At 59.7% G+C, this 24,139-nt stretch overlaps 2 protein-coding genes across 4 annotated transcripts; one reads left to right on the plus strand and one right to left on the minus strand.

The window, feature by feature from the left end:
- Positions 1-7,423: 7,423 nt before the first annotated feature.
- On the minus strand, positions 7,424-16,661 carry CRYBA4 (crystallin beta A4). 3 transcript variants are annotated; one of them, XM_072936079.1, is made up of 9 exons: positions 16,471-16,661; positions 16,254-16,372; positions 16,006-16,147; positions 15,774-15,916; positions 14,113-15,664; positions 13,587-13,616; positions 11,998-12,061; positions 10,097-11,733; positions 7,424-9,965 (listed from the first exon to the last, which is right to left on the minus strand). In XM_072936079.1, exons 1-5 carry the CDS (start codon positions 16,558-16,560, stop codon positions 15,517-15,519), a joined length of 642 nt encoding a protein of 213 aa, XP_072792180.1. In that variant the 5' UTR covers positions 16,561-16,661; the 3' UTR covers positions 7,424-9,965; positions 10,097-11,733; positions 11,998-12,061; positions 13,587-13,616; positions 14,113-15,516. The 3 variants fall into 3 exon arrangements, with proteins under 3 accessions (XP_072792180.1, XP_072792181.1, XP_072792179.1); XM_072936080.1 differs by lacking the exon at positions 10,097-11,733 and having other exon boundaries at positions 7,424-9,709; XM_072936078.1 differs by lacking the exon at positions 10,097-11,733 and having other exon boundaries at positions 7,424-9,709; positions 11,998-13,616.
- Positions 16,662-20,548: 3,887 nt separating this feature from the next.
- CRYBB1 (crystallin beta B1) lies at positions 20,549-24,108 on the plus strand. The gene is made up of 5 exons (XM_002197886.7): positions 20,549-20,709; positions 21,518-21,636; positions 22,986-23,118; positions 23,249-23,391; positions 23,778-24,108. Exons 1-5 carry the CDS (start codon positions 20,569-20,571, stop codon positions 23,956-23,958), a joined length of 717 nt encoding a protein of 238 aa, XP_002197922.1. The 5' UTR covers positions 20,549-20,568; the 3' UTR covers positions 23,959-24,108.
- Positions 24,109-24,139: the final 31 nt, after the last annotated feature.

The following is a 24,139-nucleotide window of genomic DNA, read 5'->3' on the forward strand; positions in this document are numbered from 1 at the left end:
ATCCCTCCCAGACAATGTGGAGCAGCTCCATGGCCCCAGGAAGGCTCCAAGCTCCAGGGACAGAGCACTCTACAGGGCAGGGAAGGGCCAGATTTCCCTCTTTTATCCCCACCTGATAAGGAAAACCCCTCAATCCAAGATGAATAATTTCAATAACAAACCACACAAAGTTAAAGGGCGTTAGAAAAGTGGTTTTACAACCTTTGGTTAACCTGCAGTAACAGCTGGTGGAGTGTGGATAAATAAAACTATTCTGTGGAGGAGACAGGAAAAATTGGTTTGATTTTAAAGGACACTGCCTGGCTCCTGCAGAGCTGTGGCATCCCAGGAAATATTGCGTGGTGGCGGCTGCACGTCGTGTTTAATACTCAGGGATGCAGCCATGAGAGCAATACATCTGCTGGCTCCTGACAGCTGCAAAGCTGGGCTGGCTTTTAACAGCAGCTTTTCTCTTGGAAGGAAAATTCTGGGAGGGATGCAGATGGGGAAAAAAAACCAAAATACAAAAAAAAAACCAAAAAACAAAACCCTTTTGGAGTATCCAGGATGTGTGCTGGCAGGAAGGGATGAAGGGTTTTGGGTTTTAGGGGCACAGAGGGGGCTTGAAGGAGCTGCCACACTCTGCCCTTCTGACCATCCCATCCTTCCCCCACCCTCTGGCACTGCCATCCACCACAGCCCCAAGAAATGCATCCCCTGGTAAAAACGCTGTAAAATGCAAATAATCCCCATCACCCCTTTTGTAAGAAAAGCTCCTGGCCTGGCTTGGAGCCAGAGGAATTCTTTTCTCCACCTGAAAATCCACTTCCACCTGCTGGGGAGGACCCGGGAGCCCACTAAAGAGGAGGTTTTAGGCCTCAACATTAAGAATTCCAAGAGATCCGCTGGGCAGCATGGAAATGCAAGAAATACTACAATGCCAGTGCTAAAACCTAATGAGAAATGGAACAAGCTGAGACAGAAGCTTAACAAGAAATACTGGACAAGTCCCCTAAGAAAAACTACAGGCAGCAGCAGCAAGGAGCTGCCAGTTGGTTCTGCAGCTGTATTGATCCAGGCTGGAGAAATAGGGGGAGGCCTTTGGAAAGTAGATAAACAGGGAGATATACAGCAGGAGAGGGCCAGAACTGATGAAAACAGGAGAAAATGCAGCTTAAATCAAAGGGCAAATACATGGAAAGAGAAAAGGCAATAGGATTTGTGTTCATGGCTAAAGAGGAGAGTTGTGGGGAGGTGATCTGCCCTGGGTAATTGAAAAGAAATGGAAAATGGAGCTCAGGATAAATATTTTCTTCAGAGAAAGTGGGCTGAAAGCTTGAAATAAGCCATTATTAATATCAGCCTGAATCGGGGGAGAATATGCAGGGAGGAGGTTGTGGGGGAGGGATGTGGAGTGAAAGTGAGGGATCAGGGTGTGGAATGGCTTCTGCCTTCCCAAGGGGCCCCAGCTCCGAGCTGGGCTGGGGCCAGCTGGGCAGGAGATGGGCACACAGCTGCTCCTCTGGCTGGGCAGGAGGCTGAGGAGCTCCTTCCTCACCTGCTCAACCCGCCCTGTGCCCCTGCCCCAGCCTGTGTGCCCCCCTCGGGGGTAGGGATGCTGTGGGAAGGGGTGGTGTGGGACTGGGATGGTGTGGGACTGGGATGGTGTGGGACTGGGATGGTGTGGGACTGGGATGGTGTGGGACTGGGATAATGTGGGACTGGGGTAATGTGGAATATGGATAATGTGGGACCGGGATGGTGTAGGACTGGGATAATGTGGGACTGGGGTAATGTGGAATAGGGATAATGTGGGAGTGGAATGGTGTGGGACAGGAATGGTGCAGGGCAGGGGTAATGTGGGACTGGGATGGTGTGGGACAGGGATGATGTGGGACAGGGGTAACATGGGACTGGGATAATGTGGAATAGGGATGATGTGGGACTGGGATGATGTGGGACAGGGGTAATGTGGGACTGGGATAATGTGGAATAGGGATGATATGGGACTGGGATGATGTGGAATAGGGATAATGTGGGAGTGGGATGGTGTGGGACTGGAATGGTGCAGGGCAGGGGTAACGTGGGACTGGAATGGTGTGGGACAGGGATGGTGTGGGACAGGGATAATGTGGGACAGGGATGGTGTAGGGCAGGGATTTTGTGCAGCAGCACCACAGGATTCTCTGCCCACACAGCCTGACCCCTCTAACCATCCTGGGGGACACTGCTGGCTCTGCTGACCAGACCCCAAGCTTGGGTTCCAGGGGTGATCCCAGTCCTTAATTCAGGGGACACAGTGCCAGCAGCTGCATCCTCCAGCTCCCTGTGGCACCAAGCAGGGAGCCCAAACACAAATTCTCCACCTCCTGCCTACTAAATCTCCCTGTCTGTGCCTGCTGCAAGCTCCTGTGCCAGAGCTGTGTCTGTGCTCTCTCCAGCAGGCAGGAAATACGGGCTGGAGGTGGGAATTTGCAGCCTCTGTGCAGGGGTGTGAGGGGCATGGCACAGGGGCTGGGGGCTCAGCCTGGCACCTGGCACACCTCTCCCAGGAGAATGGGGCACATCCAAGGTTGGATTTCCCATCCCACCTGGCTGCATCCAGAGGTTTCTGAGCTCCAGCTGGGCTGGATCTGCCTGGTGGAGGCCCTTGACATCCCAGAGGGTGCAGCCCACCCATCCCTATCCCAGAAGGGGTTTTGGGGGTGTCTCAGCAGCCACCCCCGCCGGAGCTCTGTGTACCAGAGGGATGCATCCCCCCAGGCCCCTCAGCTCTCCATCCCTGTGCACGGTTGCCATGGCAATGAGGGATGAAGGCTCCTTGTGTTCCTCAGGCCACTGCTGAAACACTGGTCGGAGTTAATTGCCAGGGAGCCACCCCCGTGCTCTGTGCCAAGTGTCATCTCTGGGAATCCAGGGCTTCCCTCTGGCTGCCCTGGCAGGTCTGGGACCCTGGCAGGGGTCAGGAACCCCCCTGGACAGAGCCCCCAGAGACACTGGCTGTGATCTCTGTCCATGGAAAAGAGTTTTCAATCTTACAGGATGAATTACAAGCTCTGAGTGTTTGATAGAAGTAATAATTAAGTGTGGCACAGGTGCAAAAGTAAAATTTTAGGATTCTAGATTAGGGGTTCAGAGGGGACAAGATGGAGGAAATTGGGTGTGTCTTGTCCTTTCTCTCCTTCTTCATGCCCTCCATGTTTCACTGTGGTGTTGGCATTTTTCTGTTGGTTCGGGCTGGGGACACACTGTCCAACGTAGGTGACAGATATTGGCACGTTATTGTAAATCCAGCACAGGTAGTTTGTGGTATTTAATGTTTGTACCATCCCACTGAGGGCAGAGCCCCACACGCTGCCCTGCAGGACAGAGCTGCGGCAGGGCAGCAGAACATGTTAGAGATAAACAGAATAAACAACCTTGAAACAGCACAGATGAATTATGGCTTCTGCTTTGGCAGCGGGGCAGAAAGACAGAGACTTTTACAATCTCAGAATCATCAATACACACAAATTCCAGCAATCATCCCCAGCCCATGGCTTGTCCTCTGTGGCACTGCGCTGTCCCCAGCACTGTGGGGTGTCCCCAAACCTGGCCCAGAGCACAGCCAGCACCATCAGCTTGGTCCCATCACTCCTAAACACCACCAGACCTCCACACACCCGCTGCCAGAGAGCCGAGGCGTTTCCCACATCTAAAAAAAAGGTAATTAAATGGAAAGGTCGTTCTTATTTATTCTTTTGTTACATAACCCCCGAGCTACCAAATAGCGAAATTAAGTCTTGGAGTGTTTAATGAAGGATCAGGGAGAGCAGCTCATCATTTCAAGAAGCTGTTCCCAGTGCAAAGGCAGCACACGGAGTGGGGCTGCTCCGCTGGGCACTCCGGGAAGCTGCCCCCGGGCACCGGGCAGGGCACCGGGCAGGGCTGGGCACCGGCAGCGTTCCCTTTTATGCTCACAGGGGAAGGATTTTTTTTAATAGGGCCCCATGGAGACATCAGAGCAATTTTCAAGGAGGTTTGAAGCCACCGGGAAGCTTATTAGATCCGTTCTGCAGAGTTAATTTGATGTTGGTAATCAGCGAGCAAGTTAAGCAGTTAAGGAGATGGTGGCTGCTGAAGGGCTGGGCTGTTTAGCCGCCTTGTAAGCAGTGGTTACTAATGAGAGGCTCATGAATATGCATGAGGGATGATTACAGCGTGGAAAGGGCAGTCGGCAAACCATAAACCTAATTTTAATCTTTTTATTAACAAAGTCACGTTATTAATAATAGACTTTACCTTGAGACCCAGCTGCAGCTGGCGATTCCTGCGCTCAGCAATGCCCAGCACCAGGGAGGGGACAAGGATGGGACCCACTGTGATGTGATGAGCCCCCCTGATTGGGGACCTCCTCTGTCAGCACAGGATGGACCACCAGGGACCCTCACCCACCCTCCTTCCCGGGCTGCTGCTTGGACAGGGGCACAAGGAGCCAGACACTGACACCTCCTTGTCCTTCTCCTTGCCCCAAGCCCTGTCCCACCAGCCACAAGTCACTGCCACCATGGCAGTGCCACATCACAGCTGGGCACTGTCCCTCAATCCTGGAAAAGGACAGTCCTAATTGTCTCCGTGTCTAATTAATTGTAATTATTTTCTTATGGCACCTCTGTAACGAGGCAGCAGCTCCTGTGTGAAATGCTGAAGCAAGGGATGTAGAACATGTTAAAAGATATTAATCTACAAATGAAAATGATTTTAATTGGATTCTGCTTTTGGGGTCGGGTCACTGCTCCATTTTCAATCAGAGTTGTCCAGTCAGCAAAGCAGCAGCACAGCCCTTTCATAGGGAAACAGCGAGTGGCTCGCAGAGGTTAATAGGAATGTTGGAAAATAAATAGGTTATTGATTGATAATAACAATAAGCTGACTCCAGTCCTACCTTGGTGACCTTCCCTCACCCAACTTAGAGAAAACTCAGTTAGCATCTAATTATGGATCCCCTCACAATCCCACATATTAATGAGAGTGTGGCTGCATGGGCCTGGAGCTGCTCCCGGTGGAGGGAAGAGCCCAGACATGGTTGATCCTGGAGAAATCAGGATCTGGGACCCCTTGGCATGACATGGAATCACAGAATGGTTTGGAAAGGACATTAAAGCCCATCCATTGCCACCCCTGCCATGGGCAGGGACACCTTCCACTATCCCAGGTTGCTCCAAACCCATCCAACCCAACCTTGGACACTTCCAGGGATGGGGCAGCCACAGCCAGGGCTTCACCACCTCACAGGGAAGAATTTTTCCCTGATGCTCAACCTAAGCCTGCTTTCTGTCAGCTGAAAGCTTTATCCTGGTGCCCAAGCAAGCCACAGCCCCTGCCTTGTTCTGCAGGGTGGAAGAGGCAAGGACAGCAGCTCAGAGCTCTGTAATTGATACTTTAATTGCTTCAAGATGTGCCAGGCTGTCCTGCCTTCAGCTCCAGCCTCGCTCAGTATCCCACATGTGCCTCTGGGCTCTGCTTGCTGCAAGACACGGAATAGGCAGAGCTGGCTGGGGAAAAAAGAGCTTTGCAGAGGGTGGGCACGGGTGGAGTTAAGGAGGTTTTTCCTTGCCCAAGGCGAGCAGGCATGCTGAGTGCCCAGGGCACCTGCTCAGCGGCCCCACAGGGGTGATGCCCGAAGTTAAGGAGTTTTCCACTTCAGGTGGACCCAGCTGTGTCCCTGTGAGTGCTGGGGACAGCAAACACATGATGCTTCCTGGGATAAATCCCCAGGATCTGAGAAAAACCTGGATAAGGGTGTGACTGTGTGAGCACAGCTGTATCTGCCTGCCGGCTGAAAGGGAGAGAGGGAGGGGAGAATGGAAGATCAGTGGGGTTTTTAATGCTCTATTTGTAGAAGTGGGAACAGAAACACCAATCTGGGCAGTGTGGTGCAGCCGGGACTTGGGCAGAGCAGCGGGCATGGAGCTGCTCCCTGTGCTGGCTCCCTGCCTGCTTCTCTGGCTCCCTCAGCAGCTCCATGGCCAGCTCTGGGACATTTGGGAAAGGCAAATTTGAGCATTCTCAATCCCTCTGGCAAAGCCCTTCCCTCAGGGCCCCTCTGTGGCAGAGAGCCCCGTGCCTCCCAAAATCCCCGGGTCCGTTTCACAGAAGCGCGGCGCGGTTTGGTGTCCATGAGCATCATTTCTCCTGCTCGGACACTTTCCCTGTCACCACGGGCTGGGGGCACTCACTGTGACACGTCAAAATGCTGGGAAAATAAACACAGGAACAGCCAGGAGGGGACGTGTGGGAATCCAGAGCTTCCCTCTGGCTGCCCTGGCAGGTCTGGGACCCTGGCAGGGGTCAGGAACCCCCCTGGACAGAGCCCCCAGAGACACTGTCTGTGATCTCTGTCCACGGAAAAGAGTTTTCAATCTTAAAGGATGAATTACCAGCTCTGAGTGTTTGATATGAGTAATAAGTGTGGCACGGGTGCAAAAGTAAAATTTTAGGTTTCTAGATTAGGGGTTCAAAGGGGACAAGATGGAGGAATTGGGTGTGTCTTGTCCTTTTTCTCCTTCTTCATGCCCTCCATGTTTCACTGTGGTGTTGGCATTTTTCTGTTGGTTTAGGCTGGGGACACATTGTCCAACGTAGGTGACAGATATTGGCACGTTATTGTAAATCCAGCACAGGTAGTTTGTGGTATTTAATGTTTGTAACATCCCACTGAGGGCAGAGCCCCACACGCTGCCCTGCAGGACAGAGCTGCGGCAGGGCAGCAGAACATGTTAGAGATAAACAGAATAAACAACCTTGAAACCAGCACAGACCAATTATGGCTTCTTCTTTGGCAACGGGGCAGAAAGACAGAGACTTTTACAATCTCGGGATCATCAATACCACAGATTCCAACAGGGATGGAGCCGGGACCCCTCCCCACCGGAGGAAGGCAGGCAGGCAGGAGCCGTGTCCTGCTCCCCGTGTGCCAGGCTGGAACCGCAGAACCGAGGGATGCTTTGGAAGCGCTTCCAGCTCGTTCCTTCCATTCCCCAGCCGCGGGCAGCGCAGTTTGGTTGCTCCCAGCCCCGTCCAGCCGGAATTTGGGCACTTCCAGGGATGCAGCCGGGCTTTGCTGGAACACGAGCTCCACCTGCCGCCGCCCTCCGAGCCCGGCCCGCTCCGGCAGTGCCCCCGCAGCCCCTCCGAGCCCCTGGCCCGGCTGGGGGGCGGCGAGGGCTCCGTGCCCCCAGACCCACCTGCCGGGGATGCTCGGGGATGCCCGGGGGTACCCGGGGGTGCCCGGAGCCCTTTCTCCCCACCGCCCACCCCGGGCCCCTCCGGTCCTGCCGCACCCCCGGGGCCTCAGCAGGATGCCGAGGTGAGAACGGCCCGTCCTGATCCCCCCCAAGGCAGCTGGGGCACCCCCAGCCCCCCCACACTGCACAAAGACAGAAGACAAAGTAGACAAGAGAGGTGGTTGCACACTTGCCATGTTCACAGTAGACATTACAGGCAGTGGGGACATCCTCGGGGTTGTGGGGACATCCTCAGGGCTCTGGGGACATCCTCAGGGCTCTGGGGACATCCTCGGGGCTCTGGGGACATCCTCGGGGCTCAGGGGACATCCTCGGGGCTCTGGGGACATCCTCAGGGCTCTGGGGACTTACGGGGCTCCTGGCCAGTGCCCAGCCAGCGAGGCTGTGCCCGCAGAGCAGGGGCAGCTTGAGCTGGAGCACCCTGGGCAGGACAGTGTCCCCAGGGCTGCACCCCTGCCCGTGGCACTGCTGGGGTGCCCTGGCCACACGTCCACCACCACAGCTGGAAGGGGGTCTGCACATGGTGCCCCTCTCCACACAGCTCTGGGGACGGCAGCAAAGGGGGATGGACAGACAGAGGGATCAACTCCTGCCAGCCACGGGGATTGGGGAGCAGGGATGGGGAGCCCTGAGGTGCGGGAGCAGAGCAAAGGAGGAGCCTGGGTGGTTGGGGGAGCCTCTCTGCCCTCCTGCCCTGCTCTGAGGGGGGCACTGGTGGCCTGTCCCCACTGTGCAGGCTGTGCAGGGTGACATTTGCCAGCTCCATCCTCTGCCATCGAGGTGGTCCCACGTCTCCCCTGGGTGACCAGCCTGGGGAGGTCCCCCTGGGTACAGGGGGGTTGCTCTGGAGCAGAGGAGGGGTCTGTGGGGCAGGGGGGAGAGTCCCTCAAAGTGGTGGGCTCTGACAACTTGTAATGCTCCTGTCCTGTGCAGGAGCCCTGAACCCACCCACCCTGGGGCTGACCTGGCTTGTCCTCCTGTCCCATTCCTGTCCCATTCCTGTCCCATTCCTGTCCCTGTGCTCCTCACTCTGCCCACAGCAGGGCCCTGTCCCCCCTTCCATCAAACACAGGAGCATCAGCCCTAAAATCCATCCTGGTGGCAGCTGTGAAGAGGAAGGGCCTTTGGGGGGCTGGGGGGATAAGGTGGAGGTTGGACAGACACAGAGCTGAGTGGGGAGGGGACCCCAAGAGCCTGAGAGAGACCCCCCAGTAAAGTGGCAGGCTGGGGTTAGTGCCTAGCAGGGATGCCCAGGGGAGGTGGCAGTGTTGTGGGGCCACCCAGGGGACCCCGTCCGACTCTGCCTTCCAGTGCAGGCAGGAGAGCTGCCATGGGGTGACAGTGACATCAGCCAGTGGCCGCAGGTGCTCTGGGGAAGCCATGGCCGTGGCAGAAAAGAGCACGAGGCAAAGCCAAGAGAGAGCAGCCAGAGCTGGGCCCTGTCTGGTTCTGCCCCCCTGACAGAGCTGCCGTGACCTTTGGCTGAGGGGTGCCTTGTCCCCCAGCAGCCCCAGCCTGGGATGTCCTCATGGGCCAGCAGCACAGAGCCACCATCCTCTGCTGGCACCCAGGGCTCAGCCCTGTCCCCTGCTCTGAATGCCACCAGTGCCTCGCCATGTGCCAAACCCACCGCAGCGGGCCGGGGCCTGGATCCTCCACCCTGGCAGGGTCCCTGCAGAGGTTGGGGATGTCCATTTATGGCTGACAGACAGACAGAAAGGCCAGGCTGTGCCCCCATCACCTGATGGCAGAGCCCCTGTGACCCCCAGAGCCCTGTCCCTGGCTGGGGCCAGGGCTCCCTGCAGTGGGACCCGGCGGTGACACGGAGCTGAGTTAGTCAGGGCCACGCTGCCAGCAGCAGCTTCCACATGCACCAGGCACAAGAGAAACTGTGGAGAGACAGGGGGGTGAAGAGAGGAGGCCAGGAGCACCAATGCTGGGAGCAGCACGGGAACATTCCCCATGACAGGTGACCCAAGGCCTCAGGAGAGCCCCAAGCTCAGGCTCATGGCACCCTTTGCTCCGTGGATTAATCTCTTTGCATGAGGTTTGCTGGGCCTCTACAGCCATTATTTAAGGGTTTGTACTGTCCTGTTGCCACTCAGCCTCTTTTCCTCATCGTGCCACGACAAATTTGTTGGAAAACAAATTTGAATTTTTCCAAGAGGGAAATATTCATAGTGCCCCAGCCTGAGCATCTTCTTTCCCATGGTACCAAATGGAAGCCAGGGATGCTCAGCAGCACGAAAAATCGAGTGCTGCAGGTGGGTAAGTCCAGGAGGAGCCACTGTCACTTGTCATGGCAAACAGCACCCGAGAGGCAAAGTGCAAAGAGAGTTGTTAGTAGCAAGAGAGAAACAGTCAGGGAGGATTAGTACAGTACAAACAGAAGTACAGGTTAGTAACAGAAGCAGGGCACTGGTCTGCCTTAGAGGACACACACACTGGAAGAGAAATGAAGAGAAAAGCAGCAAGGGTTAGTTTGTTTAATTCAGTTCAGGAATGTGTTAGTAACAGAGATCTACTGGCTTAAAAAGGAACTGAAAAGCTTCTGCTGATAAAACCGTTTTAGGCTCCTAGTCAGCAACAGGCTCCACAGGCAGAGCTGGGCAGGGCGTGTGGGGAGAAACCCTCTCCTTGTGCTGCCAAGGGCTGCCTGGGGCAGGGGCTGCTGCTCCCATCTCCTGCCCAGGGCAGGGGCTGCTGCTCCCCTGTCCTGCCCAGGGACAGGGGCTGCTGCTCCCATCTCCTGCTCAGGACAGGGGCTGCTGCTCCCATCTCCTGCCCAGGGACCATCACTCCCCTCTCCTGCCCAGGACAGGAGCTCCTGCTCCCCTCTCCTGCCCAGGACAGGGGCTGCTGCTCCCCTGTCTTACCCAGGGACCAGCACTCCCCTCTCCTGCCCAGGACAGAGGCTTCTGCATGAGCAGGAGCTGCCCAACACCACTCCTACCCAGTGCTGGGCAGCCAATCCACTCTCCTGCCCTCATCCAGGGCTGTGCCCCTGCCTGTCCCTGCCTGTGCAGCCTGGCACTGCCACCTGGCACTTGCAAAGCCCTTTTGCAGCTTTTCTGTTCCCCTTTAAAGGCAGCGCTGCTGCCATGGTTAGTGGGCACGAGGCAGGGCTGCTGTGGGTTAGTAGGGCATGCGCTGGGCTGGTTAGTGGGTTAGTCCGTGTGCCAGGGGCCGTGGTGGCCCCGGGGAGGGCACAGGGGTCCCAGCAGGTTAGTAGGTTAATAGTGGCAGCATGCAGAGCCAGGCCCGTCAGCAGCAGAGCTCTGGCTCACAAGAGCAGGAGGCGTTTTTGGGCTTTGACATTTGGGAAGGTGTTAGTGGAGGGTTCAGCCAGTTCAGCTGTCCCGGGATGAAATGCTCAGCAGGCATCTGCTCCTCTGATCCCTGCCAGGGAGGTACCAGAGGCCCCTCACAACAGGTACTTCCCACCCCTGGGCTGGGGAAGGTGAGAGGGATGCATGGAGGACACAGGCCCAGCAGTGCCTGAAGGACTCTGAAGGAGCTGGGAGAAGCAGAGGCCACAACAACTGCTCCAGGAGTGCAGCAAGCGCCCACTGCACGTGCAGGGAGCAGGAGATCCAGCAGGGAAAACCACCATGGAGCAGAGGAAAGGTGACCCACAGCTCACCCCCTCCCCATCGGGAGCTGCCTCCCCATGGGGCTGAGCAGTGCTCACACAGGAGCACTGTGCCCCAAAAAACAGGGCTGGGATGGGGCACCCTGGAAAGCCTCTGCCCTGTGTCCCTCTGGGTCACCTCCTCCCACAGCATGAGCCTCTCTGGTCCCCAAGAGGACGCTTTTCTAGTTTGGACTTCAAGGCTGTAACCCCTGCCAGGAGCTGTGTCTGCCCTCAGCCCCCAGCCCCCAGCACCCCGTCCTGCCTGTGTGGGGACACGGGCCCGGGTGGCTGCTTGGCCAGGACGGGTCCCACCTGCTTCCAGGGCACCACAGAGGCCATGGCAGGAGGATGCTCCTCTCCAAGCTCCAGGATGCTCCACACACCACCAGGTGTTTCAGAAAGCTCCAGGACTTCACCAAGATCCAGAGGGAAGGGCAGGATCAGTGGGGACAAACAGAGCCCCTTTGGGCTCTGGCCATGGTGTCACCATGAGCAGCTGGCACAGCTCTGCCCACACTCCCTTTTCCTTCTCCCTCCTCTGTGCTCAGGGAAGGAGATGGGCCTGGGGGAGCAGTGGGAGGCAAGGACACCCCAGCACCTTGCAGAAAACAGCGTGCATGCAGAGCCCCGTGTCCTCAGGTGTCACCACCGCAGTCTCCCGGGCTGTGTCCCCTGCAGTGGCCGGGCTGGTGGCTCCACGCCACGGCACTGGGTACCAGGGCGCTCTGCTGGGGCCAGCCCGGCTCTGGCATCGTGTGCTGGCTGTGATGGCAGCTCCTGGACATGGTCAGTCTGGCCAAGCAGGAGCTGGGCCGTGCCCCTGGGGTGGTGGCACTGAGGAGCAGAGATGCTGTGAGACCCTGGGCTGTGGCAGCCACCCCCTCCCCACAGCTGGGCACACGTGGGGGACACATCCTCTCATGCAGGTGGCCCTGGGGATGGTGTGAACCCCTGCACCCCACTGGGGCCTGGGGAGAACCCTCCAGGAGATGAGGCCCTGAGGAGGAAGGATGATCCCGGCTGCCCAACACCCTCCCTGCTCACCAGGGGTGGAAGAGCATGGGGCTGGCACTACCTGTGTCCCCTCCTGAGTCCTACCTGTGGTCAGCAGCTGCAGGAGCGCTGTGCAATGTCCCCTGCTCCACGAGGCTCTGCGAGGGGACTGTGTGAACAGACCTCAGGTCAGTCATTAGCAGCTGCAAGAGAAACAACCAACGCAGCAAGGGGGACAAACAGGGCCCTGTCCTCAGGCACAGCCCAGCCGAGCTGGCAGGAGGGTTGGGCACACACCTTCCTGTCCCTGTCCCCTTGCAGGGTGAAGGAGCTGAACCAGGCACAGGGGGGCATTGGAGCCACCACACCAGAAATGGTGGCAATGCCCCAGACTGTCCCTGCTTGTTGCTGTAACCCCTGATTGGCACTGCCAGCATCACTTCTGCTGCCACCCCTGCCCCTGCCATGGGGTAAAGGTACATTACTGGGACCCTGCGGTGGCACAGGCACTGGTTAAACTGGGGCAAGGGGCGGTCACAGCCACGCTGTGGTGGGTGCTGCTCCATCTCCTCGGGGATTTGGGGACACGTGGCCGGTGCCAGCAGCCAGCCCATGTCTGTGACCTGCCCTGCCCTGCACTGCCCTGCCCTGCACTGCCTGCCTGGGCAAACCGGGACAGCAGCAGGTCCCAGGGGAGCGGGGCGTGATGACTCTGCAGTTCAGCTGCAGAGACACTCCTGCTTCCCACGGCTCGTTATTGTCACCACACGCTCATTGTCACCACAAGCTCACTGTCACCACAGGCAGGACAGTCCCTGCTGTGGGGACCGCAGCTGCAGGAATGAGCATCTGGCAGATGGATCCGAGCAGGAGGTGCCCGTGCTGGGGCAGGGTGGCCTCTCTGGCCTGGGCATGGAGCACATCCCAGGGGACAGGGAGGGAAAAACCATTTTGTGCAGACAGGACTCACCTCAACATTCGTCCTGGGCGTGAGCTTGAGCTGCCTCTGCCACACGTGTGGGTGGCACATGCAGTGGCCCTTGGGGGGGGCTGGACACCCGAATTAAATGGGGCTCAACCCCCTCCTCGAGTGAGGAGAGAGGGGGGGAAGGAGCACAAGCTCTGCTGCGGGCAGGAGCAGGGAGATGAGGGCACAACAGGCGAGATATCCTAAAGAGATGCTCTCTGGGATGTGGGATCCATGCACCCTGGCCCCCCAGATGCCAGCAGGGTGGGCAGACACCCCGGCCCTGTGCCCTGCCAGCGCTGCCCGAGCCTCTCTGCCATCCAGCAGTGCCCAGGCTCTGCTGCTGCTGCAGGGATGCCAGGCACCGCTGCCTTTGTCTGCAGCTCTGGGGTGGGCAGCCCGGCAGAACAGGGAGGTGTGAAAGGCTCCTTGCAAACCCACAACGCCTGAAAATCGGATTATTTCTGGGCTCCTCCTGGCTCCCAGAGCAGGACTTACCCGCACACACAAAAGGCTGCGAGACAATGAGGGAGAGAAAATGGCTCCGCAAGAAGAGCATCTGCCAGGTTAACTGGGGAGCGGGGGAGGAAGGGCTGGGCTGTGCCCTGGGGCTGCTGGCCCCAGCCTCGCCTCGAACCCCCGCCTGGGATCATCAGCTTTAGCTGTTACAGCATTTTGCCTACAGATCCTCCCAGGAGCATTGAAAATCAGGCAAGAATCCATTTACCTGGCAGGAGCCCTATCCTTGATGAGGATTCTGAAAAAATAAAAAAATTTAAAAATAAAATTACAGACAAGCGGTGCAGCAGTCAGTCCTGATTTGGGCCGGGGGCTGCAGGCGGTGTTCGGGGAGGGGGGGACAGGCTGCCCGCGCTGCCTCAGGACCGGGATCCCCGGGGGCCGGGAACACGGTGTGGGATGCGCGGCTGCTCCTGCCCTAACAAAGGGAGGGGGCCTGGCACCCCCGAGGAAGGACGGAGTCCTGTCGCGGGGGGGTCTCTCGTGGTGTTATTTATAACCAGAGGATAATATACTGAGAAAGAGGCTATTTTTGGGGCATGGAGAAGAGGGAGCAGCCGCGCCCGCCGGTTCCGCACCTCTCGGAGCGATGCCCGCAGGACCCCCCACCCAAATCCCGGGGCGACATCACCCCCGCTCCCGCCCGGAGGTGGGGGCGGCTCTCTGCGCCCCCAGACCCCACCGGCAGCCCTTCCCCGTCCGCAGGGAGCGGAGCCACATCCGCGGTGCGTTACCTGCTCCCGGGGGGCTGCGCTGGGGCCGGGGGGCTCCGGTTCCGCTGGTTCCTGCCCGCCGCGCCGCTCCTTTGTGCTGTGCTGGAGCTTTCCCGGAGCATCCCTGAGGAAGAGGCGGCCGAGCAAACTCCTCCTCCTCCTCCAGCAGCCCCCGGCCCCCCCGGCCCTACCTACAGCGCAGGAGGATGCTGCAACTCGCATTAAATTTTAATGCTGGAAACGCGGCCGAGTCGCCTTTTCCCCGCACCGCTCCCGCTGCGGGAGACGCTGGGGACCCTTTTGGCCACGCTGCAAATGCCACTGTCACCCCCTGCCAGGACATCGTTCGACTGGCTCCCCACAGCCATGGGTGTGACCCAGGGGACACGGGACAAGGGGGGAAGGGGCGTCGGGCACAGCCCTGGGGACGTGGTGGGCAGGATGAGCCCGGGCTCGGTGGGGACGGGTGGCACAGAGCAGCCTGGCCTGGGGACACAGCCCTGTCCGAGGACAGCCCCCACCATGGCGGGGACTGTCCCCTCCCGGCCGGGGGTTGTGACAGCCCCTCCGCAGCGCTGTGCAGCTGCCGGGCTCTCGTATTGTTCTCTAAAATCCCCGCCGGGTCTCGCCGCCAGCTGCCCACCGTGCCTGGCCATGTGCTGGCCCCGCTCCCGGACCCCGCGTCCCCCCAGGGCTCTGGAGCTGAGCAGGGACAGTGGGGACAGGACGGGGGTGACAGGAAGCTCCGCTCCTCCCTGGCTGCCGGCCCCCGGATGGGTTTGCCCCGGGGCGCAGGAGGGTTTCATTCAGCCCATCCCAAAACTTTTTGTTTCTTCTTCTATTTAGACTTTTTAATTGTGATTTCCTGCGGAGAGAATCCCTCGCTGGGCAGCATTCCCTCCGCTGGTGGCCTTGCTGCTGGAAATGTCACGGATGGGACATTTTCACCACATCAAACATTTTCTCCAGAGCTCTTCTGAAATGAGGATTTTTTCCAGGCCAGCCTTTCCCTGCTGCATTTCCAGCTTTGTCTGCACACTGGGTGTGCGGGAGTGAGGGATGGGTGCAGGGGTGTGTAAAGGTGGGTGAGATGCTGGGATGGGTACAGGGTGTGCATGGACATGAGGATAGGTGCACACTTGCTCGATCCTGCAGCTCCTTTCAGCCCCTTGCAGGTGCTGGAAGAGCACCTGGTGTCTGTGGGGTGGCGGGATGTGGGGGTCCTGCAGAGCCCCGGCTTTTCCAGCCGGGCAGAGAAATTCCCCCGTTCTGCCCCCGGGAGCGGCATCACTCCTGCCCACGCACCCCCACGACCCTGATCCCCAACTGCCAGCGCCGCCTTGGACAACCGAGCCTTTATTGAGCTTTGTGGCCGCCGCCCCGCGGGACAGCCGGTGCCGGGCGCGGGGGGCTCCGGCCCCGCGGTCACTGCTGGACCCTGCGGATGGACTGCACCTGGCCCGTCTGCGCGTGGGACCCCCACTCGCGGACGTGCTTGTACTCTCCGGCGGGGCTGTCGCTCTCCAGGAGGTACTGGAAGCCCCGGTAGCCCGGGTACTGCGAGCACACCCACCTGCGGCACAGCGGAGGGGGCGCTGCCTCGGGGCCGGGCAGCTCCCGGAGCATCCCCCGGTCCTGCCGGTGCCCCGCCGGTGCCGCCAGGCTGAAGCCCCGGTACTCACGCCCCGGAGCGGACGAGGAAAGAGCCCACGGTGCTGCTGCCCCAGCCCAGGGCGGGCAGCGAGGGGCAGTCATCGCTCATCTCTGCCCGCTTGCCCTGGAAGTTTTCCTCCTCAAACAGCATCAACCTGCTCCGTCCGTGATCCTGCGGCCGAGACGGGCACGGCTTTGGCGGTGCCACCCCCGTGCGTGGCCGGTGGGCTGCGGGGGTCCCCCCGGGGCGGGGGCACTCACGGCGCAGGCGATGGGGCGGAAGGAGCACATCCTCTCCACGCGGTACGCGGTGCTGCCGCTCCACGCCTCCCAGCACGGGTACTCGCCCCGCTCCAGCACGAACTGCTGCCCCTGGAAGCCGCAGTGCTCGAAGCCTGCCCACCTGCCGGGCAGAGAGGGGTGAGACCCCCGGGGTGCCCACCCTAACCCTCCAACCCCCCTGCTACCCGTGGGGTCCCACAGCACCGTGGGGTGGGACCCCCACTCACGCCCCGCTCTCGATCTTGCAGGAGCGGACGGTGCTGAAGCCGTGCTCCGGGGTGCTGTAGCAGTCCGTGGTGAACTCGTGTTTCTTGCCCTGGAAGAAAGGCTCATCCCACACCACGATCTGGGGGGAATAGAGGGGGTCAGGGGGCTCTGGGGGTGCCAAGGCCCCGAGCCCATTCCCAGGTGTTCACGGTGCTGGGCCTGCCCAGGCGCCCATACCTTCCAGAGACCGGAGGATTTCCTGCAGCGGTGGGTCATGGTGGCTCTGTCGGCAGTTAAAGCTGCCCCCTGCCCAGATGAAAATGACATCAGGAGCCCTTGTTGTCCCCCTTCACGAGCAGTGTGGGTGACAACAAGGGGGTTTCTCCATGCTGAAGCAGATGAAGAGCTCTGTGGCTCTCCCTGCCCATCCAGAGCTGCCACCAGGGCCATGTGGAGCAGCGGGCACCTGGCCCAGTGGGCACCTGGCCCTGGCAGACATCCCTGCCCGTGCCCAGGGAAACTCCTCCTCCCACTGGCAGCTCCCTGAGCCAAAGCCCCGGTGCTGGCAGTCGGTGCAGGCAGGGCAGTGCTGAGCTGGGAGCACTGCAGAGGCGCTGTGTGCCCACACTGAGCATCAACACCTGCCACAGCCAGGGACAGCCCCGACCCCTCGGTCCCCAGCCCCCCACCACAGCTCCCAGTGCCAAGGAGAGGTCTAGCCCTGGATCTTGGATGCTCCTCCAGCTGTTCCCGCAGCTGCTCGCTCCCAGGGCCCAGCCATGGGCATGGGGCAGCTGCCCCAGGCTCCAGCGCTTACCTGGGGTGAGGCACTGGTGCCCAGGGAGGTGACATGTCCAGCAGCCTCTGGCTGGGTTTTTATAGCCTCCAGATAGAGACAGAGCCCAGGGGAGCATTACTGAAACCCCTAACTCAGCACATGGCGGGGAGGAGGGACCGGCAGAACAAAGGCACCATGTCAGAGACACTGATGAGCCAGGAGTCGAGCTGGCCCACCAGGCACAGGCTCTGACCCCCACCCCACAGCTCCAGAGCTGGGGCATCGCCCCCAGGCCCTGCCAGCACCCCTGCCATGTGCCCTCCCTGGCATGGGGCTGGGCTGGGGCCATGTCCCAGCTCTGGCAGCGCTCCCCCCTGCCCGCAGCAGTGCTGCCCGCACTGGGGGCACCGGGAGGTTTCCTCACCCCTTTCTGGGAAGGGGAGGAAGGACACGTCTCCACTTGCTCTCCCTGCAAGGGCAGAGCAGCTCCACCCTAAATCCGGGGTGACTTGTTGCAGTTTGGGCACACAACAGTCATGGACACCATGAGAAGTAGGGACCAGGGGCATGGAAATCGGTGGTGGGGGGTTGAAAAGGCACAGGAGGGACTGGAAGTGCAGGACATGACTTGGGAAGAGCTGCAGCAGCCTCCTGCCTCTGTGACTCTGCTGCCACCACATTCTGGGGACCTAAACACCTTCCAGCTTTGCTCACAGTGACCCACACACCTCACAAATCATCCCAGGGTGGTGCCAGGGCTCCAAAGGCTGGGCAGAAGCACCCACCCAGCCTCCCCCTCAGAGTGGGCAGCAGGCAATGGAGGCTCTTGAGCCCAATGGGAAAACCCGTGCCCGCAGGGAGTGCTGTGTTTTGGGACAGAATTTGCCAGAAACCTGCCAGGAGGCTGAGCCACAGTTCCCCTCATGCAGCTGCAGCAGCTGGGGGGGCTGTCCCAGGGCACAGCAGGGCTGCACGGGCTGTCCCTGCCACCTGCAAGCCCAGCAAAAGCCCTCTTGGCACTGGCACAATTTGTCCCTGGCCTGTCACTGTGGCCTGAGCTAAACTCAGCTTCCACTGGCCACCAGCACAGTGGCCACCACTCGCTCGCTGTCCATGCCGTGTCCTGGCAGCGGGACACGGTCACTCAGTGCCAGGCAGGGATGCAGCAGCAGGAGGTCCCTGGGCAGTGGGACCCACCAGGGCAGAACAGACCCTCCATGGCCACGCTGTGCCAGCTCTGGCCTTCTGCTGCCTGGGCAGCTCTTTGCTGTGCTGGAATTGTGTCCACAGGCTCACCCATGCCAAGGAGGGGTGGTGCAGTGAGGGCACAGGTCCATGGCAGGGCAGGGATTTTGTGTCTGGAGGGCTCAGGAATGGCCAAGGATCAATCCCTGCTGTCAGCCCTGCCACAGCACTGGCTCAGGGAAGCCCAGGGGATGCTGAGTGCTCAGTAAGGGGCAAAGCAGCTATCAGGAGCAGAGCTCAGCCCCTCCGAGCTGGTTTTCCAATGCCCAGGTTCAAAGGGGGACTGGGAGCAGAACAGAGCCAGGAGCAGGGGGTGGGTGAGTCCTGCCGATTAATGCCCAGGAGGCACAGGAGAGGCAGCGCAGGGAGAACACCCATGCTGGCTCTGGGAGGAAGGGAGGGCAGGATAAATTAGAAATCTGGATAAAAACCATGGAAACGAGCACAAATTGAAATCGTGAATCATGAAACACTGCTCAGTATGAAGGTGAGAACCAGACTGGGCCAGTGCCAGGGTGATGGGGCAGCAGACCCCACACCCAGCCACGCTACGGGCACAGCACACCTCCTGAAAAACCTCGGGAAAAGAAGGGATCAATACATTCTTTTTGTTGGGGATTTTGTGCAATAGCCCAGAGGGTGCAGCTGGATCCCACCACTGCTGGGTGACACATGAGAGGAACAAAAGAGGAGGGCAGCACACGGGGCTCTGAGCCCTGTGCCCACACAGCCCCGGGTGAGGCACTGCTGGGGCTGGATGCTGCGGGAAGCTGCGGGGGCTGCACAGGGCTGTGGAGATGCAGAAGAGCTGATCAGAGGCTCAGAGGGACTCAGGGGAAGATCCTTCTGAGGTGTCATGGGGTGGGGGAGATGTGGCCCAGAAGCTGAGCTGCTGCAGGGACTGGTGGCAGTGCATCCCCAACTAGCCACCCCACAACCCTCCTGCACCCATCAGACAGAGCTGATGCCCCAAAACCATGAGCGTGGCAGTGGCAGAACCAGGGGTGGTACAAGGTGACCACAGCACAGGGAAAATGGGCTAAAAAGCAAAGGAAGAACCCTGCCAGTGAGCAGGGACATTCCCAAGGGAGAACGAACACTGTGTTCAGGCATTCAGGTGGTTCAGAAAGTGTCAGCTTCGATTACACATCATTTGGGAAAAAAACCCTAACTCCTGAAGCATCTCAGAACATTTCAGATCTCGCTTTCTGGCATCTCCAGGGCAGCACAGCCGGCGCTTGCGGGCACAGAGTGATGCTCAAAGCGAGAGGTTGAGTGTTTGGAGGGGTGAAACGGGCACGGCGGTGGCAGCGGCACGGGAGCGGGCATCACCGGGGCCTGGGCACCGGGCAGGGGAGGTGTCCCTGTGCCGGTGCTGGCGCTGGCCAGGCCGTGCCAGGGCTATATATGCCCTGCCGGGGCAGCGGGTGCCGGGCGCGCTGCAAAGTGGCACGGTCAGGTCTTCTGTTGTACGGCGGGCACAAAGGAAAGTGCTGGGTTCAGCGGCTGGGCACGGGGCCGGGGAGAGGCTTCCAGCTCGCCCAGAGCTTTGCAGGATGTGATGACTGGGCGGCCGTGCAGACACTGATGAGCTGGCAGTTCCTTTGTGCGCCCGCCCGGGGGTCTGCCCTTGCCAGGCTATAAAGTGGGGGCCTCGCGGCGCCCCGAAACACAAGCCAGCTCACTCCAACAAGAAGCAGCAGCTGCCCAGGTAAGAGGACAAAGTCTCCGGACACCGGGCTGCAGCCGGACCCGAGGTGGGGAGAGGGAAACTCAGGGTCTAAGCGTGGCTACCGCTGTGGTGGTCACGTCCGGGAGCACCTCTGTGCTCAGCATCCCACCTCCCTCCGCTCCCCGGGGAGCTGCTGCTGACACTCACCTGTGGGGCCACGCAGGCTGCCAGCTGCAGGGCCCCAGCAGACCAGGGCTGTCCCCTTCCCACCCTTCACACGCTGACCTGGAGCCCCCCGAGCTCCCAGGTGCACCCCGTGAGGATGGCCCCAGTGCCTGGCACAGCATCAGGCCCCATCCGTGGGCACTCCTACGGTGCTGGCACCAAGCTCAGGGCTCTCCTGACCACAGAAAGAGAGTGTGGACTCCAGGACCTCCTGTGATCCCCCTGGTGAAGACAGGACCCCTGCCTGTGCCTGCTGGAGAACCTTCCAGCAACCCCCCTCCTGGCCCTGTCCACGACCCCATTGACAGTCCCCATCCAGATGTCACGTTCCTGGGGCGGGTTGTGGGTGCCCACATCCGTTCCTCCCTCTAACCTGCTGCTGGTGCCCTGTCACAGACTTGAGCCCACCACCGCGATGTCTGAGACCACAAAACCCGCTGCTCCCGGCCAGGCTGTGGATGACAAGGAGAAGGCAGCTCCTGCTCCAACTCCATCCCTCGACCCTGCTCCTGTCGCAAACAGCAAGGGCGAGGAGCCCTCCCCAGAAGCCTTCAGGGTAAGCCCTGTGGCTCCCCACGTGCAGGGACACGCTCCAGGCTGAGGGACAGGGCAGCATCTTGGGGCAGAAGGAGATTGTTCCAGGGGGAAGGACTGTGGAAGTGTGGGAGATGCCATCCTTGCTCTGTCCCTGGACTGTGGAAGCGTGGGAGATGCCATCCTTGCTCTGTCCCTCTGACAGCAGGCACAGGATTTGGGCAGCTGCTGCAGGAGGAGCAGTCTGAAGGTGCCTTGGCCAGGACAGCTTGTTGGGGACCACAGGTTTTGGAAGCGCTCTCTCCTGGGTTGTGGTGTCAGGGCTGGCTGCTGTCACCTGCTCCCTCTGGTCACTCCCCGCATGCAGGGGTCCTGTGGGGAGGTGGAGGGGACACTAGGGGTGACAGGGCCAGCACTGAAATGCCACAGTGATGCCAGCATGCCACCGAGTCACTGCAGAAGGGCTGGCACGGGGAGGGCGAGTGATGCGAGGGCTCCGGTGACACCGTGCCAGGCTGAGAAGGGCACAGTGCAGACAGAGCACTGGGAGAAGCAGCTCCTTCCCACCAGCAGCAGTAACACCAGGTGCAGGATGAGGCCATTTTGGAGCTGTTGGAGGAAACCTTCCCGTGCCCAGCCTGTGCTGGGCATGCCCATGCACAGAGCCCAGCCGAGCACGGGCAGGCACCGGAGCTGAGAAGCTGCAGGAAGGCTCGGAGAGCCGAGGGGGACACATGGAGCAGTGGGCTCAGGCATGGTGGGTCACACAGCACCAGCCTGCCCTCCCTGAGCATGCCTGTCCTCATCCAACCTTTTCCTTGAACCCCTAGATCGTTGTCTTCGACCAGGAGAACTTCCAGGGCAGGCAGATGGAGTTCACCGCCGAGTGCCTGAACCTGGCTGACCGTGGCTTCGACCGGGTGCGCAGCGTCATTGTCACCTCTGGACCGTAAGTGAGCCCAGCCACGGAGGGTTGAGACCCTGGGGATGCTCCTGGTGGGTGGGGACACGGCCCTGGGGGCACCCTGGGCACCATGTGATGTTCAGGGGCATTTCCATTTCCCTGCTGCCTGGGCCAGCAAAGGAGCAGAGCGGGCATCCAGGATCTCCTTTGAGGAGGACAGGAGGGCCAGGATGGCCGGGAAGGATGCCAGGGCCACATGCAAAGCAAAGGGCACCAGAGGCGAAGCCAAGGGCTGAGGAAACGTGTCCATCATTTCAGCCACCTGGAGCTGTCCATGGAATACAAGGGAGCTGCAGATTTTAGAGAAGTCAAGGTGAAATGAGGTGGGATTCTCAGATCAGGCTGGCACAGGCAGGGAGACAAGCACATGTCTGCACCCAGGCAGCTGAGCAGCAGCAAGGGGGCTGGGCAGGCCTCAAAGCCGTGGGAACAGTTGACACAGGCAGGGACAAAAATGATCCCCAGAGCAGATAACTGGGCAGACAGATGATCTTCATGTTGAAAGAGCATCCCACCGTGCTGTGCCCGGCTGGAAACGGCGTCCCCAGGAATGCAGGGGGGCTGGTAGTGCTGTGGGGAGGATGCACAGGACATGGCTGGTCCCGACAGCATCCCTGAGGGATCGGGAGTGACCTGGAATGACATCATGCAGCACAGATTACTTTTTTGTTAGGAATCCAGAATATCCAACTCTTCTTGAAATAAATGGGGGATGGAGCAGCCTGGAAGGAGCTCAGATATGATACCTGGGAAACTGCACCAGACATAGAAAGGGTGAAACTGGGAGGACAGAGAACGTGGGTGTTGTTTGGGACCTTAGAAGCTTCTTGAGAGTCACTGAGGAGACTCTGCACCCAAAAATGTATTTAGGAAAAGATGAAAGCAAAACAACCAAGCTGAGCTTTAGCAGCCAGCTCGAGGCTGCCTGGGGTGCCTGAACACATCTCCTGCCAGCAGGAAAACCCCTGCTGGCGTTTGCAGGAAGAGCTGCTCTGCAGAGAAAGGGGAAGCAGCAAATGCAGGACTCTTGTGGTGCCAGGGGCTTCTGGAGCCCCACACCCATGACATTCCAGCACGCAGCACCTCGTGGCTCTGCTGAAGAGGTGACATTGCAGAGGAGGGAGCCCCACTCCCGGCAGTGGGGCGTGGATTGCACAGCCCAGGCAGGGGGACAGCAGAGTGCTGAGCCACAGTGCCTAGGCTGGGAGAAATTTGGAGCAGGGTGGTGGGGCCACAGCCTTTTTGGAGACCCCTCCACTGTCCTGCAAGCTGGCTGAGCAGGAGGGGAACTGCGGGTGGCACCTGACCTGCTCTATACCCACCTCTCTCCCCAGCTGGGTGGCCTATGAGCAGGCCAACATGCGTGGGGAGATGTTCATCCTGGAGAAGGGCGAGTACCCTCGCTGGGACACCTGGTCCAGCAGCTACCGGAGCGACTGCTTCATGTCCATGCGTCCCATCAAAATGGTGAGTGCCTGGGAGCAGAGAGCTCTGCTGGGACCTGCCCAGGACTGGGCTGTGCTGCTCAATGCCTCGCTGCAGCAAAGCTCCAGGGCTTCGGCCACACTGCCCAGCACCCTCCCTCTGTCTTCCCCAGGAGGCTGAGGATCACAAAATCTCCCTCTATGAGTCTGCTGACTTCAAGGGCAACAAGATGGAAATCCAGGAGGACGACGTGCCCAGCCTCTGGGCTTATGGCTTCTGCGATCGCGTGGGCAGCGTGCAGGTGCCCAGTGGAACGTAAGCTGGGCTGCAGTGGCATCTGCCTCGTGCCAGGATCCCTGTCCTCCCCAGCTGGCTGCCACGGGCTCTCAGGCAGCCAGAAAACGCTGCATGGCTGGTTTTGGTGGCATGGGTTGTTTGGGGGGCATGGTTGGTTTTGGTGGCATGGCAATTTTGGGTGGCATGGCGGTTTTGGTGGCATGGCAGTTTTGGGTGGCTTGGCTGGTTTTGGTGGCATGGCAGTTTTGGGTGGCGTGGTTGTTTCTAGTGGTGTGACCCGTCCCTCAGAGGTTGGTGGCCAGCACAGGGAGGCCCTGCAGGCCCTCCAAGCGCCCACCAGCCATGTGGCTGCTGCTTGGAGCATCCAACCCTGCTGAGGTGCCCTGTGTTTGCTTTTCCCCCAGCTGGGTCGGGTACCAGTACCCTGGCTACAGAGGCTACCAGTACCTGTTTGAGACCGGAGACTTCCGACACTGGAATGAGTGGTCTGCCTTCCAGCCCCAGATCCAGTCCATCCGCCGCATCCGGGACATGCAGTGGGACCAGAAGGGCACCTTTGTCACCCCCGACGTGCCCTCCGACTGAGCGTGCCGCCTGCTAGCTCCGAGTCCCGGGCCCCGTGGGGCACCCCCGCCTCCCCTCGCGCTCGCGCCCAGCACTTTCCTTGTACATTGCACATTCCCTGGATGTACTCTACCTTGTGAGGCAAATTAAAAAAAAAACAGAAGATTAGAACCGCTCGGGGGTCGGTGGTGCGTGAACGCGG

This window comes from Taeniopygia guttata, chromosome 15, assembly GCF_048771995.1.
Source record: "Taeniopygia guttata chromosome 15, bTaeGut7.mat, whole genome shotgun sequence".
NCBI lineage: Eukaryota > Metazoa > Chordata > Aves > Passeriformes > Estrildidae > Taeniopygia > Taeniopygia guttata.

What these genes read in the sequence shown, in the direction of transcription:
- CRYBA4 (XM_072936080.1), bottom strand. Translation starts at nt 16,560, where the DNA reads ATGTCATTTTCATCTGGGCAGGGGGCAGCTTTAACTGCCGACAGAGCC. An exon ending in AATCCTCCGGTCTCTGGAAG is followed by an intron (nt 16,373 to 16,470) that starts GTATGGGCGCCT and finishes TATTCCCCCCAG; the next exon opens with ATCGTGGTGTGGGATGAGCC. An exon ending in TGCAAGATCGAGAGCGGGGC is followed by an intron (nt 16,148 to 16,253) that starts GTGAGTGGGGGT and finishes TCTGCCCGGCAG; the next exon opens with GTGGGCAGGCTTCGAGCACT.
- CRYBB1 (XM_002197886.7), top strand. Translation starts at nt 20,569, where the DNA reads ATGTCTGAGACCACAAAACCCGCTGCTCCCGGCCAGGCTGTGGATGAC. An exon ending in CCTCCCCAGAAGCCTTCAGG is followed by an intron (nt 20,710 to 21,517) that starts GTAAGCCCTGTG and finishes TTGAACCCCTAG; the next exon opens with ATCGTTGTCTTCGACCAGGA. An exon ending in GTCATTGTCACCTCTGGACC is followed by an intron (nt 21,637 to 22,985) that starts GTAAGTGAGCCC and finishes CTCTCTCCCCAG; the next exon opens with CTGGGTGGCCTATGAGCAGG.